The 14,700-nt window shown below is 41.7% G+C and overlaps 2 protein-coding genes across 4 annotated transcripts in view; one reads left to right on the top strand and one right to left on the bottom strand.

Annotated features, from left to right (window-relative positions):
* SLC16A3 (solute carrier family 16 member 3) overlaps positions 1-8,466 on the top strand; it is a 28,641-nt gene extending 20,175 nt beyond the window's left edge. Inside the window, exons 3-5 of the mRNA XM_069063974.1 lie at positions 1,944-2,087; positions 3,320-4,084; positions 7,114-8,466. Of these exons, the coding sequence (XP_068920075.1) occupies positions 1,944-2,087; positions 3,320-4,084; positions 7,114-7,400 (1,196 nt within the window). The 3' untranslated portion in view covers positions 7,401-8,466. The remainder of the gene's footprint in view (positions 1-1,943; positions 2,088-3,319; positions 4,085-7,113) is intronic.
* Positions 6,567-14,700, bottom strand: part of CSNK1D (casein kinase 1 delta) — a 79,502-nt gene continuing 71,368 nt past the window's right edge. The window contains exons 9-11 of one of the 3 annotated variants that reach the window (XR_011163558.1): positions 9,633-9,698; positions 8,660-8,833; positions 6,567-7,213 (exon numbers count right to left, since the gene is read on the bottom strand). Coding sequence is in view for 2 of the 3 variants with exons in the window: in XM_069063978.1 (XP_068920079.1) it covers positions 8,744-8,833; positions 9,633-9,698 (156 nt within the window). In the remaining variant the exon portion in view is untranslated. Of the gene's footprint in view, positions 7,214-8,659; positions 8,834-9,632; positions 9,699-14,700 lie in introns of those variants that run through there. The other 2 variants (XM_069063978.1, XM_069063975.1) reach the window with 2 other exon arrangements.

The raw sequence follows: 14,700 nt of genomic DNA, 5'->3' as shown, positions 1-14,700 counted from the left end.
CTTAAGGAAATACTCAGTCCCTAGAAGCAGGAGTGCTTGAGAAACAGCAGTGTAACTAGGATAGGGCAAGTGGGACCCCTGAGGCATAGTATAACTGTGAATCAAGGCATCTTGTCACTCCCAAATCTTTGGAGAAAAGTGCCATGAGCACTAAGAAAAAGTAGAGGTTGAAGAAGCAAGCACAGTTCAGGGTCTGGAAAAATGCATTGGGTTGGGAGGGCCCATTCCTGGAATCTGTTCAATTTCCATTATAATTACCACACACCTTTGTTTTCCAATTAATTCATGAAGGAAGCAGGTTGAGGGCCAGGCCACTCTTCCAAATCAAATCTGTAGAGCTTAATTTGTGTGATTAACATTGAGGGACATTTTATCCCCTGCACCCCATTGGTTTTTTTCAAGGACTAGATTTCGGGATTTCTAGAATCTAATTCTGGATCTATGCAGTCTATGTAACTTGGTCCGAACTTTTATGCCTTAATTTTCTCCCCTATAAAATAGGCCTAATATAGCATTGTAGTGGAAAGGGCATTTCATTTAGCATCTAGAGGACTTAAATTGGAATTCCAGAACTCTGCTACCTGCAACCTGTGTGACCTTGATATCTTTGGGTTTATTTGTCTGTAAAATAAAGGGTTTGTACTAAGATTATCTCTAGTGTCCCTTTTTGGCTTTCCAAGTACTAAGTATACTGACTGGAACCTTATAATACAAATTATGCAAGAACAGAAATTCAGCATATGCCAAATGAGTAGTTATTCAAGTACCAAAAGGATCTTGTCATAAGACAAGGTAGCAAGGTTCCCATCACTGAAATACAGGTAATTCTTGATCTGAACCAATGAAGGGGAGCAATGGTTTGTAATAATAATAAAAAAATTCTAGATAGATAGTATAAAAATTCTATTTGGCCAGAGTGTTTATGGGCATCATGAAGTAGATAAATGGCATAGTAGAGGAGCCTTGGTTTTGGAGTCTAGACACTAGGGGTTCAAATCTGGGCTGTATGACTTACCTGTAGGACCTTGGTCAAATCATTTCTCCCCTCTGGGGATTAGTTTTCTCCTCTGTAAAATGAGAGGTTTGAATGAAATGATTTCCAAGGGACCTTACAGCTCTAAAATTCAATGATTCTATGAAGTTTGCTTTATGATAATTATTTTACTTGGGAATATATTAAACTTAACATTTGCATTCCCTGAATTCTTCATTCCAAAGACTCTGTATCCTGTCAAGAGAGGGTACATTAGCTGGATACCAACAGTAGCAGGGGCACAACTCTCCAGGGTTAAACCTTGGTTACTTAGTAGGTACTCAGATATATGCTGAAAGAATGCCATGGTATTGGAGATAAAACTAGTTTGGGATAAAACACTTGTCACAGAACATCCACCTGTGGAAATTCACCATAATGGGGTACCATAAAATGAACAGTTAAGACTATCTGATGGTAACTATTTCTGAGAAGAATCAAAGTGCAGGTTCTTACGCAAGTGAGGCTTTGCCTGGGCAGATCAGCCAGAGAATGTTTATGGTTTTTAAGTTCAGTGGGTCAGGATGGTGGGTTCTGTCTCACATGGGTGAGATGTAAGTGATGACTCCATTCTAAAGTCATGAAAGCTGCAGTTGTCCCCAGAAACATCAACTCACAATTGTGTGCCTATTAGAGTGTGTATGGATTAAGGGCAAACCCACTACCCTACTGGAAAAACTCTTCCTGATGTGTCCTTTTCATGTACAAAAGACTTCATCGTTATTATTGCACCTTGTTAGACCTGCTGCCTGCTGCATGTGGCTCAGAAATAGGAAAGCAAATAAAACTGATTTGTGGCAAAGAGCCATGCTTTAGTGCAGTGGAAAGCTGTTTCAGAGGTGGGGGGAGGATGGGCAAGAGGACAGACTGCAGTCCTGGGCACCCTATAAGCCTTGTTCCTGTTTCTCAGGTCCATTGTGTAGTGTGTGTGTGAACCGGTTTGGCTGCCGGCCTGTCATGTTGGTGGGCGGCCTCTTTGCCTCAATGGGGATGGTAGCTGCCTCCTTCTGCACCAGTATTATTCAGCTCTACCTCACGGCTGGAGTCATCACTGGTAAGTACAGAAGCCCAGAGAAGGGTCAAAAATCACAGGTAGGTATTAAACTTTTAACAGTCAGCTCCCTGTGATCTGAAGCCCCTAGGAAGAATCATATGAACTACAATCAATGGGAAATGCAGCAGCTGCAAAGTGACACTCCCCCTACCTCTACCCCCATCCCCAGCTAAGGGAACTCAAGTGTCTAATGTAGAAAGGCATCTACAGAGCAACAACAAATGGTGTTTCTTTAGCGCTTTACACATATCTCCTCCTTGGAGATGGATGGGGCAGTCAGGCCACCAGTCATTTTCTTCTTGTCCAGTGTTTTCCAGTGAATCCTCCTGAGATGATAATAGCTCAGGCTAAAGGATTCTAATGGAAAGGCCACGGATTTATTAGCTTTTATTCTACCTGACTTTGCCAGGTATGGTTCAATGGCTTCTCTGTGGCCCTCTTGCTGTGGCTGTTGTTAGTGAGGAGAAGTCACTTCTCTAGGGGTAGTGGTATGTATATAACACCTTCTGAAAGACAAGGAAGATTCTGGAAGAAGAGAGATTACTGGACCCAGGGTAAAAAGACCTCATTCCTTCTAGCTTAGCAGCCCTTTGACTGAATCCAAACTTTACAGAACAAATCCCCTTAATAAAAGGATTTGTTCTGTAAAACTTGGACTCGGTCAAAAGGCTGTGTACCCGAGGACCTAGAAGGCCACATGTGGCCTTGATGCCACAGGTTTCCCATCCCTGTTCTGGCAGAAGCATAGACTCAGGTATTTAGCTCTACAAGAAAGTCTCCCAATCCTGATCCCATACAAACGCAGTGACAGAGGCTTTGTATTTATGAGAAAGTCCTCGGTGGGAATATAATGCTAATAAAATCAACTAGACCAAATGAAAGTCATTTATATATAGCCTTCTAATGCATTACAAAGTTTTGGGGGACAGGAGATTCACCCTTGTGGGTGTTTGTTTTTCTCATGCTGATATTAGAAAGATTTTGCATTCCCTACATTACACTAATTTAATGGGGAGAAGAGGTACACAAGTGAGCTGAGTGGCATGTTATGAAAACTTTGCCCCCCCCCAAAATTTTTACACATAGATCATAGAAGGCTGATTACAATCATTAAATGAAATAAGAGCAAAAAAGCAGGAAAGAATAACAACTGATCACAAGTCAGATTGATATTTTGGTCTTAATGGGAGGGCTACCTAGGTTCTAAGTCTGTTCTTGTTCCTCTTTTTAAGGCCTGGGCTTGGCACTCAATTTCCAGCCCTCTCTCATCATGCTCAACCGCTACTTTGACAAGAGGCGCCCAATAGCCAATGGTCTCTCAGCTGCAGGTAGCCCTGTGTTCCTCTGTGCACTCTCTCCACTGGGGCAGATTTTACAGGACCTTTATGGATGGCGAGGGGGCTTCCTCATTTTGGGGGCTATGCTGCTGAACTGTTGTGTATGTGGAGCTTTAATGAGACCTCTGGATAGTCCTAAGAAGTTTGAAGGATCTAAGGTAGCATCAAAGAAGAAAGCAAAGAAGCTTCTGGACTTCAGTGTTTTCAAGGACCGTGGTTTTCTGGTCTACACTGTTGCAGCTTCTATTTTGGTACTGGGGCTTTTTGTACCACCTGTTTTTGTAGTAAGCTATGCCAAGGATATGGGAGTGTATGACACCAAGGCTGCCTTCCTGTTGACCATTCTTGGCTTCATTGACATTTTTGCCCGGCCCATCTGTGGATTTGTGGCTGGAACCAAGTGGGTCAGACCCCGCTGTGTCTACCTCTTCAGTTTTTCCATGTTCTTCAATGGTTTCACTGATCTCATAGGCTCCATGTCAGAGTCTTACACTGGCCTGGTGGTCTTCTGTATCTTTTTTGGCATATCCTATGGCATGGTAGGAGCCTTGCAGTTTGAAGTGCTCATGGCCATTGTTGGCACCCAAAAGTTCTCCAGTGCCATCGGCCTTGTGCTACTAATGGAGGCAATTGCCGTGTTAATCGGTCCCCCTTCTGGAGGTGAGTGTCTTTTCTTACTCTTATATTAATGTCATTAATATCATTCTCCTTTCCAGAAATGACTGAGCTTCCCAGTAGAGTAGGATAGGTCATAGGGAATCTGACAAGAGGTTGAAGACTTCAGTCCATCCTTATAAGATGCTCACAAAAATACTTAGTCATTGTTACCTAAACTTTTTTCCTTAATTAATGAGGCCAGTCTCTTGCCCAGTTGGTAAAGCACAGGCCAGACCTCTGTGGGATTTCATTAGGAGATTACACATTGCTATCACTTTGGGCTCTGTTTCCAGGAGGAGTGAAGAATTCACCTCTTACTGGCCATATTAATCCTTAGGACTGGGATTGGTAACTAAAGTACATGTCTACAAAATCCTTCTACCTTTCCTCTACTTGTGGAGAAAGGAATGTGGTGGTAGCAGTGGTGGGATAGGTAACTCTATTTTCCTATCCCTCATGATTCTTGTCAATGTCTTTTCACAGAGTGGTTCTAACCAATATGCTAGAAGGCCTGTCTCTGGTTCTTTTAATATTTTGTAGCTACCAATGCAGTACTATTCCCTACCTCGCCCCCTCCCCCCAATCTAGGTTAATGGTAGAGTACTAACAAATTTTTAGGTAGAGATTACCTGATGCAACCCCTTCCCTTTACAGAAATGATACTCAGAGGAGTTAAATGATTTTCTCAGGTTCCCACAGCTGGTTAGGTTTCCTGATTCTTGGGCCTATTCACTTTACACTACATCAGACTGCTTCCAGTGTCAAAGTACTACCCAAACACAAGCCCACTCTTCACCTCCAATCTGTTTCCAATACCCAACCCAAAGAAAATTTGCTTGTCCCTTGGTGTCTGAGGCCTGAGCCCAGCTTTGTTGAGGGAGGGGAAGGGAAGGAATGCTTATTTGCATCTCAGGTAGTGAGTCCAAGAACTAGAAGATTTACACCTGTGAAGGTAATGCAAGATATCACCTTCTGACATCAATCAGATATCTTAGTGTCCCTAGACTGGAAGCAGAAACTGCAGAGAGTAGCATTCCAAGTGGTTAAAACTCATTCTTCAGTTCCTTTCAGGAAAACAATTAATTGGGATTCCCATAGAAGAACAAGAATAGTTATTTATGTAACTGATAGGTTTCTGTTCCCTTCAGTTTCCAAGAATTTTTGACATTGCTCAGGCCCACTGCAAGATAATTAGAATGGAGTGGTTGGGGGAGGGGGAATCTTCTTGTTCTTCATTTTCCGAAAAAGATACTTTAAAGAGTTGAGATTGACTAAAGAAGCAAACTTTCTTAATAGTAAAGTATGGTGGGAGAAAGGGAGGGTGGGGAGAACATGTCTTGACTGCTGTTAGCTTAGAAAAATCAGTTGGAAAGATAACTTTAAAATGAGAATTCAAAGTAGTTTGGATCAGAAGCAACTTGATCGTGAACCAGCCTCAAATTGTGACCTTTGTCCTTGCTATGTAACCTTGGCTGATTCATTTTATCAGTGTCCAAGATTCTTCATGTTTAATTTGTTATAGTGAATATTTGCAAATGAAATAGTTCCTTGCCATTGGCGGTGTTCAGAGACAGGACTGCCATTTTTTGGAAATGGTATCAAAGGGTGTTACTGCATTGGTGGGAAGGCTGGTCTAGATGACTTCAACCTTTATAACTCTAGACCTCTAAATCATCATTAAGTCCCCTTTAGAGGAACTAACTGAAGAAATCTTATATATATTTTCTCTGTCCATACTTTACCTTGATTTTATAAAAAAGAAAAGAAGAAATTACTTAGAGCCTCATCTTTGCTCCTGATTTTTATTTGGAGGGAAACAAGTAGACAATGACATAAGAATAAGGAGTCAGGCTGACGAGTCTATTTTAAAATTCAAAACCTTAGCTGCACAGGGCAAAAGTAAATGGGGAGGTGTATCTTACTTAATGGCTGATTAGATCATGAGCTCCTTGAGGGCAGGCACTGTCTTTTGCGCCTTTTTGTAAACCTAGCACTTAACACAGTACCAGGTACATAATGGGTGGTTAATAAATGTTTATTGGCTGATTGACTACCACCTGAGGGTGATGGCACAGGACACTGGACCTGAGGTATGTGGGAGGGGATACTGAAAATATCTGGCCTCAGAAGTCAGTTCTGACACTAGCAGGGTATTCAGTTAGGTTTTGGGGCATCTGTGAAGAGAGAAGCAAAGCAAGCTAGCCTTCCATAACTTTCTAGTGACTCCTTCTGATACAATCGAGACAAAGATATGCAGCCTACTTAACCCAAGTGTTTCTAGTGGAGTTAAGCAATACTCATCAGTGCCAATACAGAGCTAAGATTTAGATCCCAAGAAATATCATAATGGGTAGAGCAATGGGCCAATTCACTGGTCTGTCTCTGGTGTTTGACACCTTAGAGATATGCTATATAGGAGCATAATGGTTCTTCCTGACATTTGCCTCAAAAGGTTAGGGATGTCCTAACTTTCTTTAATTATGCATTATCCAGAATAAATTCATGAATTTATTTAAACAGTTCTTGAACCTATTAACAATTTTCATCTTGTGTCATCACTTAGATGAAAAAGTTCCATATGTTTACTGACATTAAAAGAAAGAAGAAAAGGCAAGAGGCACAAAGAAAGGAAAGAAAGAAAAAAGGATTTGTGTATATGGCAGTTGGTAGAAGAGCATTACCAGCCAGTGATGTTCACTCTTAAGTCTTGAAGCCTTCAGTGTGGAGTTAATAAAGACTAGCTCAAAAGATTAAAAAAAAAAATCCAAATATGAAAAAGGGGCCTAAAATTACAAATATTGACTCAGGAGTTGGGGGGTAGGGGAGAAGAGGTGGGAGGTGAGAATGTCCATACACTGTTCCTGAGAATCTTCACAAATGTCAGAAACAGACACTAACTAGGCACAATCGATAGATTTTAGTGGGAAAACTCATTCCAGGTTATATCAGGTTGTGGCCTACATATTAACAACATTTCATCTTGCATGAGTAGGGTCCCCTAGTCCTGAGGTGTGACTCTTGTCCTTTTTCAGGTAAACTCCTGGATGCAACTCACGTCTACAAGTACGTGTTTATCCTGGCAGGAGCTGAGGTGGTTACCGCTGCCCTGGTGCTGGCTCTGGGCAACATCTTCTGTATTAAGAAAAAATCAGAAGAACCTCAGACCAAAAAGGAGGTTGTGGAGAGGGAGGAGCTTGACAGACTGGAAGACAAATCTTCTGAGGATGCTAAAATGGACTCTGTTGAAGTGGAATGCTTCTTGAAAGCAGAACCTGAGAAAAATGGGGAGATTGTGACCAGCCCAGAGACCTCTGTCTGAATGGGAACCCAGGGAGGGAGAGGGTTGAGGGAAAAGGTACAAAGAATTTCAACACTCTTATTTATTTTAGAAATAGGACTAGCTTAGGGTGGGGCCATCGGCTTGACTCTGGTTGCCTGGTCGGTGAATCATCACATGATCATTTTTTGCAGGGTGAGGGAGTGGGAAGTTGGGAGGGTGGGGAATGAGGTTGGAAACATCTCATTCCAAATCGGATCTGTGGTGGAGAAGCCAAGCCGCATGGTTACAACCTTTTTATGCCAGGGAACTAGCCTGTGTCGATCCAGTTTAGCAGTTCTGCTACCCATCACTGTGCTGAAGTACCTAGAAACTCACACTTCAAAGAAAAAATTATTTTAATCAGGGTTTGGGGAGGGGAGTTAGGAAAGGGTGGGTACACATGGAGGGGGCTGATCCTAAGTTTATTCTAATGTTGCTCAATTGTGGCTCTCATTTCATTTGTGGTGTTGCTAACACAACTTTCTCCTCAATGTTTTGTGTCAAGAACAAGGGGTCTTGACATTTGGACAGTCTGAGATTAATGTGCAGCGTGGGATCCAGACAGCCCCAGGAACTCAGTCCTTTTCAGGGATGTCCGTAAAATCTCTTAATTTGGGAGACATATGGCATTACTTGGCTTAACCTAAATATCATTTTTTTATAGATTACTTTTGTTAAGGAAAAGATTATTTCTCCCAAATGGTTTTGTTTTCTTGTCTATGTGGGTCAGCTTTTAAAGTGGTGTTTTTATTGTGAATTGCACAGGTGACAGAGTCATATGTGGCATCCCAGAAGAAGAAGAAACCAAAACAGTATTAACTGGAACAGAGGCTGTGAGCCACCATATATGCATATTTGGGGGTTAGGTTGAGAATTTCCACTTTGTGGTCATTCTAGGAAGCTATGCATCTTTCACATAGCTTACAGAACTGAATGGGGCATCCATTCGTGGGTGGCTAGTATACAGGCTTAATGATGATCTAAGGGCCACTTAGGGTATAGTTTGAGTCACGATGTGTGTTTTTGTTCCCTATGTATAAAAAAATACAACAACAACAACCACAAAACTTTCTGCTGCCTTCCATTCATGTCTCCCTCTGGTTGACTGTGAAATGACCTCATTCTGGTCCCTGTTTCTTGATGTTAGCTTCCTCTAGCCTCCCAGTCTCCCAGGCTCACTTAGAATAGGCCCTTCCCAACCATCCAGACCAACCCCACCAACCTTCCTGCAGTGGTGCCCTAGGTTGACACACACCCACCTGCCCTCCTGGCTGGTGGACTGCCTGGGGCCCTGCATGGCTGGCGGAGCCCGGCCTGTGAGAGGAGGCCGGGTGCAGGCCGCCTCAGTACGTGGTGCGGCGGAGGCGCTGAGGACAGCAGCGGGCCCCCTGGCGGGCTGCATGCAGCCGGCGAGATGACATCTCCCTGCTCCTCTGTAAAATGAAAAGCAATAAAGAGCTGATGTCTTCAATCTGGTTTCCAGCAGTTAAACTCCACAGAAGAGGCAATTTTCCCCTCCCACTCTCCCTTTCTTTTCACACCACCCCTCAACCTCACAGGCTATCCTTGAAATTCCCAAGAATTCCTTTTCCACTCATCCTACTGTGGATCTTAAAACCTAGATTCTTGGTTGTGGCCTGCCACTGAGAAGACATAAGCCTCCCCATAATTTAGCTTTGGATGAAGACTACCCTGTTCCACTGGATGGATAATCTATGGCTTTGGCACCATCGAACTGCATGAGAGGCAACTGTTAAAAGTACCTCCTATAAAATACATTTCTCTTTCCTCCCTTTCTACTAACCTATTCTCTTTGTTTTTCTTTTTTGTCCCCACCTCCTCCTGTCAATGCCTTAAGCCTGTAAATGACTGCCTGAGGCCCTGGCTGAGCTCTGCTTAGGCCAAAAGAAGTTGTATTAGCAACCTTGCAGTTTGATCTGGCATACATCTAAGTGACTTTCAAGACTTGCCAAAGCAGCTCCACTGTGATTTAGGGTAAAGTCCAGCCTGAGAAAGCTGTTCCTGCCATTAGAGATGTGGAACAGGGTAGAGAATCCAGGCCTCATGATGCTCAGTCCTCTGCTATAAGTGAAGAAATGCAAGCATCTCACTTTCCGGTTCTGTGAGTATAGCTAGCTCAGTGCTCTGTCTCTAGAGTCTAGGCAGGAAGTGATAAGAGTGAGTTCTTAGAGAGGGAGAGGGAGAGGCAGGCATAGAAAATAGATGGCCAACCTTGTTTGTTGGCTTGTCCATATGTCCAACTGGAAGGGGAAAAAGGACCTTCTTTGACCTTGGAGTCTAGGGGAAGGAAGAAGGAAAGAAGGAAGGGGCCCAAACTTTATTTCCTTTCCCTTTCATCAGTATGTGTATATATATATATATATATATATATATATAGGGGCATTAAAAATGGTCAGATAAGAGTGCTACAGACAAAATTGTGTTTTATTTCCCTTTTAATCTCTTTCCTGCAGGTTCCAACTTTAGCTGGCTGGCACCCTCCCAACTTCCTTTTGGGGTTTATTCTGGTGGACTCTTCCTATTTAGCTCATGCCCTGGATTCTTTTTTTTCCCCATACTTGGGTCTCTCCCCAGGGCAGCTACATTGATTGTACTACACCAGAAGAATTGCTGAAAAACCTTAGAAGGCAACCTCATTCTCATTATAGGTGAGGAAATAGCAGGTATTATGCATGCTCCCTTGTCCTTCCTCTACCACTGGACCACAGTATGTCCAGGATTTCACCTGGCTCTTCATCCCCCAAATCTTGATTATTGTGCTAGGACAGGGCTGGGGAGATGACAGCAACCTAAGAGCCAAGTCCTTGGCTTTTGTGTCCCACACTTACGGAATTGTAGAAGTCCTGGTGCTTAAACTGGAAATGTGAAGGGGTGCAGTATACCCTAAACTTGGGAAGCAATTCAGTTAACACTGCCTTAAGATTTCTCTGTATTCAGAACAGTGCAAATGGCCACAGATGCAGCTGAAGCTGTTCTTTGCTCCTGTGACTTAAGCCAATACTTTTGCTTTTTATTAATCTTAGGGAAAAATATTGATTTAAAGCAATTAGTTCTGTTCAATTACATTTCTTTCTAGCTCTATCTGCTGGCCTGAACTTTTATCAAAATTTGCAAAGGACTGTAGCTGAATCTGGCTTAGGTTCCTTAACCCCCTTGACCAAGGTAAGGAGCTAGCACAGTCCTTCTTGCCTCACCTATACCTAAATACTCCTTCTTTTTCAGCTCAAGTATAAATTGTAATCATGTAGGACTAAGCAGATTTTCACTCTCCCTGACCATGCTAGCTCCCTTAACCTATTTCCCCAGTTCCTATACTTAACACTAGTGTGAATAAGGTATGACTGACCCTTGTCTTTCTCCAGTCTCATACTTCAGGAGAGATCAGTCAGAAGGAATGAGGAAAGGAGACCAGGAGAGTCAGTCAGTCAGTCTAGCAACAATGTAATTAATGACTGTACTTGGCCATGCGAAAAGGAAGGAGGAAAACTTAAGCAACTTTCTCCAGCTTCCCTATAGCAGTCTGGCTTTTTTTGGGGGCAGGGAGGGGAGGAGGGTTTAAAGATTAAATAATTTTGAGATGAAGATACCTGAATGCTCTGGGGGTGGGACTGGGGAAGGTGAGAGTGGTAAGCACATCCTCAAAGATACCTCTTGGGGCAAAAAATAATACAGCCAAAGAAGGGACAGAAGACCTGCAGTCCTTAGCTCTTGTAATTGAATGGTTTTGGTGGGGAGTTTCTTTCATTCTTATAGGTGAGGGGTCTAGTCTCCAAGGTCCATGGAACCTCTTTTTATTATGGGTGAACTCTACCAGGGATAGGGAATGCCTGATCTTTCCACAGGTCAGATGGTGCCCAGGCTTGTTCTTCTGGGTCTGGTCCTTAATTCCCATCCCTGTGGATTACACCCTGAGGTGATTCCAATCTTCTCATGTTGCTACAACCAGCTTCAAATTTAGCAACTGAAAATCACCAAAGATGTAGGAGATAAAATGGTAAATACTCTCCCTTCATTTCCCCTCCCCCCATGAGTGCAAATAAAAGGACAAAATTAAGCGAAGGCTAGTAAAACACTTTATAAAAAGTTTTTTTTTTATATACTTTTTTTGAAGTACTGATTAGATACAAAAAAATCTGAATGTTGCCCAAATTTCTGATGGGCTGATGCTCCAGGAACATGAATAAAAGGAGTTAAGAAAACTATCCATCTCTTGTTCTTGTTCTGAATCATATTTGGAAGGAATATTTTTTAAAGCTATTCCCATGAGAGCAGGGAAATTCTTTAAACTTAAGCTGACCCTCAAAGTAGGGGCCCATGACTCTGGATGCTTGTAGTGTCTTGAGGAGACAAAGTTCCTAAACTTATCTTTCTCTAGCCTCTAGAAGCTAGGATACCTAAAAGCAATGTACTTCCTTTGTAACTTCTATCTTGTAATTGTGGATCTTCAATGGTTTATATATTGAATATATATTATATAATATATATATATATATATATATATATATATATTCAGTGGTTTATGTATTGAATAAGGAACCTAATTTATTTTTTAAAGCTGTGTAGTACATAGGAAAAAAGTTTATGAGCAGGAGTTAGGCCAGGAGATAGGCTGTATGAATGAAGTTCCTGCTCCATCACATATCACAGATGATCATTGGTCAGTTATATTTTTTCTATTGCCAAGAAAAATCTTTTTAAAAAAATTCTCTGGTCAAGGGGGTGGCTAGGTGGTGCAGTGAGTAAAGCACTGGCCCCAGAACCAGGAGAACCCGAGTTAGGTTCTGGCCTCAGGCACTTAACACCCACACAAAAAAACTAGGCCTGTAACCTTGGGCAAGTTACTTAACCCCAATTGCCCTCCAAAAAAAAAAAATTCTCTGGTCAAGAAGTCAGTTGCTAAACAAAGTCCCCTTTATGGATGCAAAGCCTCTAGCAAGAAAGTATGTTTTAGTATTTCCTCCCTTAGAAATGTCCTTTAATAGAAGGGGTGGAGCGTGAAGGAAGATCAATGGGAATAGAGTCTACTGGTTTCCTTTAACTGAGGGGAGTAATGGAGAACTCTTTGCTTGCTTCCACTGAAGTTCTATGCAAATGAAGCTAAGCCACATACCCAAGTATGCTTTGAAATTTTTCCGAGACCAACTTTGTTTTAACTTTATGCATCTGGAGAGTAATTAGGTAGGTCTGAGGGAAGAAAATGAGTGAAGGCATGGGGCCAAGGAAGCTTCTGATCTGAGAACTATTCAAGCCAACACTTGCCTATCTTGAAGTTACTGTCAAACTCCCTTGCACCTGATTTTTGTGTAAAAGCACTTTAAATGTGGCATGTAGATTTCACTGTGGATTTGTCACCTGCTTTTCTGGTGAACTACTATAACACACTTGAATAAATATGCCATTATTAGACTTGTGTTGAAAGAATTCTCTAATTATGACTTAGAGATAGAGGCATGGGACAATTTGTAATAATGAGATGGTGTTACTTTGGTACTGTCACCATAATTGCATTTTATTTTTCAGAATCTCTTTTCATTCTCTTTTTCCTCATGAAAAGAGATGGTAGAAGGGATCTCTAGTGCTTCTATGTTCTTTAGCTTTACAGAAGACCTCAAATTCAGCTGCCCTTCCAATAAAACCAGAACCTTTTAATTTCTAATGTTAAGTGTTCACACTTCTGGCTTCCAGTTTCCTGGTACAGGCATGGCACAGCTGCTCTCAAGTCATCACAGACAAATATTTATAAAACACCTACTAAATGTAGAGCAGAGCAATAAGCTGGTTATGTGAGTATATCCCAGGCAAGTTGGCTGGAAAGGACTACATTGGGGTTCCTTGGGTGTAAGTTGTAGAGAGTGAGAATTTGTTTTGATGATAAGGAAAAACTTCCTAACAATGGAGCTGTCCAAAAGTGGGATGCATTGCTTTGGGAAGTGGTGGGCTTCCCTTCACTGGAGGTTTTCAAGTGGAGGCTGGACTGACCACTTGTTGGCAATTTTGTAAAAAAGATTTTTGGTCAGGTGGAAGTTGTGTGATTATGGCCTCTGAGGTCATTTTCAAATTGGTCCTTCTGTAACTGCAGTAACACCAGCATGCTCTTTACCCAGCACAAAGAGAATTTCCTTCCCCAAAGTAGATCTTGTCAAACAAGGAAGGAAAATCATCTTTGTAAAAATACCATGCTACTCATTCAAGTAGTAAGAGCCAATCTTTTTCAGTTAATTGTCTGTCCTACTTACTCTTGAACTGGGCTTTAGAAGTAGGTTTGGCAGATAATAAAACAAACTAGAGAGTAAAAGACTGCCAAACCCTGCCTTTAATTTCTTGAATAAGGAGTGTGGATTCTTCAAATAGAGACAGGGTGACCAATGGCCACATACTCCCTTTGCTGCTTTTCTGATTTTAACAATCTGACAGTTTTCTTCCCCTTTGGTATAGCTGTAGTTAGCCCACTTTTATGACCTGTAAAATAACTGGGATCACTTGGCTAATTCAACCATCTGGAAGAGAAAATTAGAATAACAGAATGACAGGATCTGAAAATGGATCTGGAGATATCATCTGGTTCAGTCTTGGCCTTTTATGGCCAAACCACGGTGGTGACAGGATTATTTATACTTTCCTTAAATCCCTTGGGTCTTTCCTCAATTTGCATCAATATTTTGTCTAGACTCCAACAGAGACTGAGATTCTGCAACACCCAAAGTAGCCTGCTTCATAACTGCAGAAGGGACCATTAGGTTCTGTTTCTAAGTTACTAATCCAACTATATGGAAGGTTTTTACTGGGAGAATGCTGACTAGTTAAATCTGATAACCAAATAAGACCTATTAACATAGATTCTTAGAATGGTAAAGCTGAAGAGAACTTAGAAACAATTTAGTACAACATCCTTACTTTTATCCCTGAAGGAACTGAGCTACTGAAAGCTTAGGTATCTTGCCCAAAATTTACACAAGTAGTTAGGAGCAGAGCCAGAAGTAGAACTCAGATTTTTACTAGTAGGCCAATAACATGATAGCACCCCTTTATACAATCTCTTTCTGTAAAAAAGGTCTCTAAAATAAAAGGACATTGTATAGGTCACACAATGACTCGTTACTTCAAAGTGATATCTTGTATTCAGAAAAGGTTAAGTATTTCTCCCTAGCCTGAAGTATGAGTAAGGGAAATGAATTCCTGGGCTGCAAAATGAATTAATAACTTGACCCCTTAATAGCTAGATTAATTCGTAGCTGCTACATGCACTGTTGTGAAAATTCTCAAGCTTGAATGGAGGGCG

Source organism: Petaurus breviceps, unplaced genomic scaffold (assembly GCF_028583685.1).
Source record: "Petaurus breviceps papuanus isolate PSGF00001 unplaced genomic scaffold, PetGlider_PUasm1.0 90617, whole genome shotgun sequence".
Classification (NCBI taxonomy): Eukaryota; Metazoa; Chordata; class Mammalia; order Diprotodontia; family Petauridae; genus Petaurus; species Petaurus breviceps.
The sequence above is the reverse complement of the archived record's forward strand: the minus strand, read 5'-3'. Positions and strand labels throughout refer to the sequence as shown.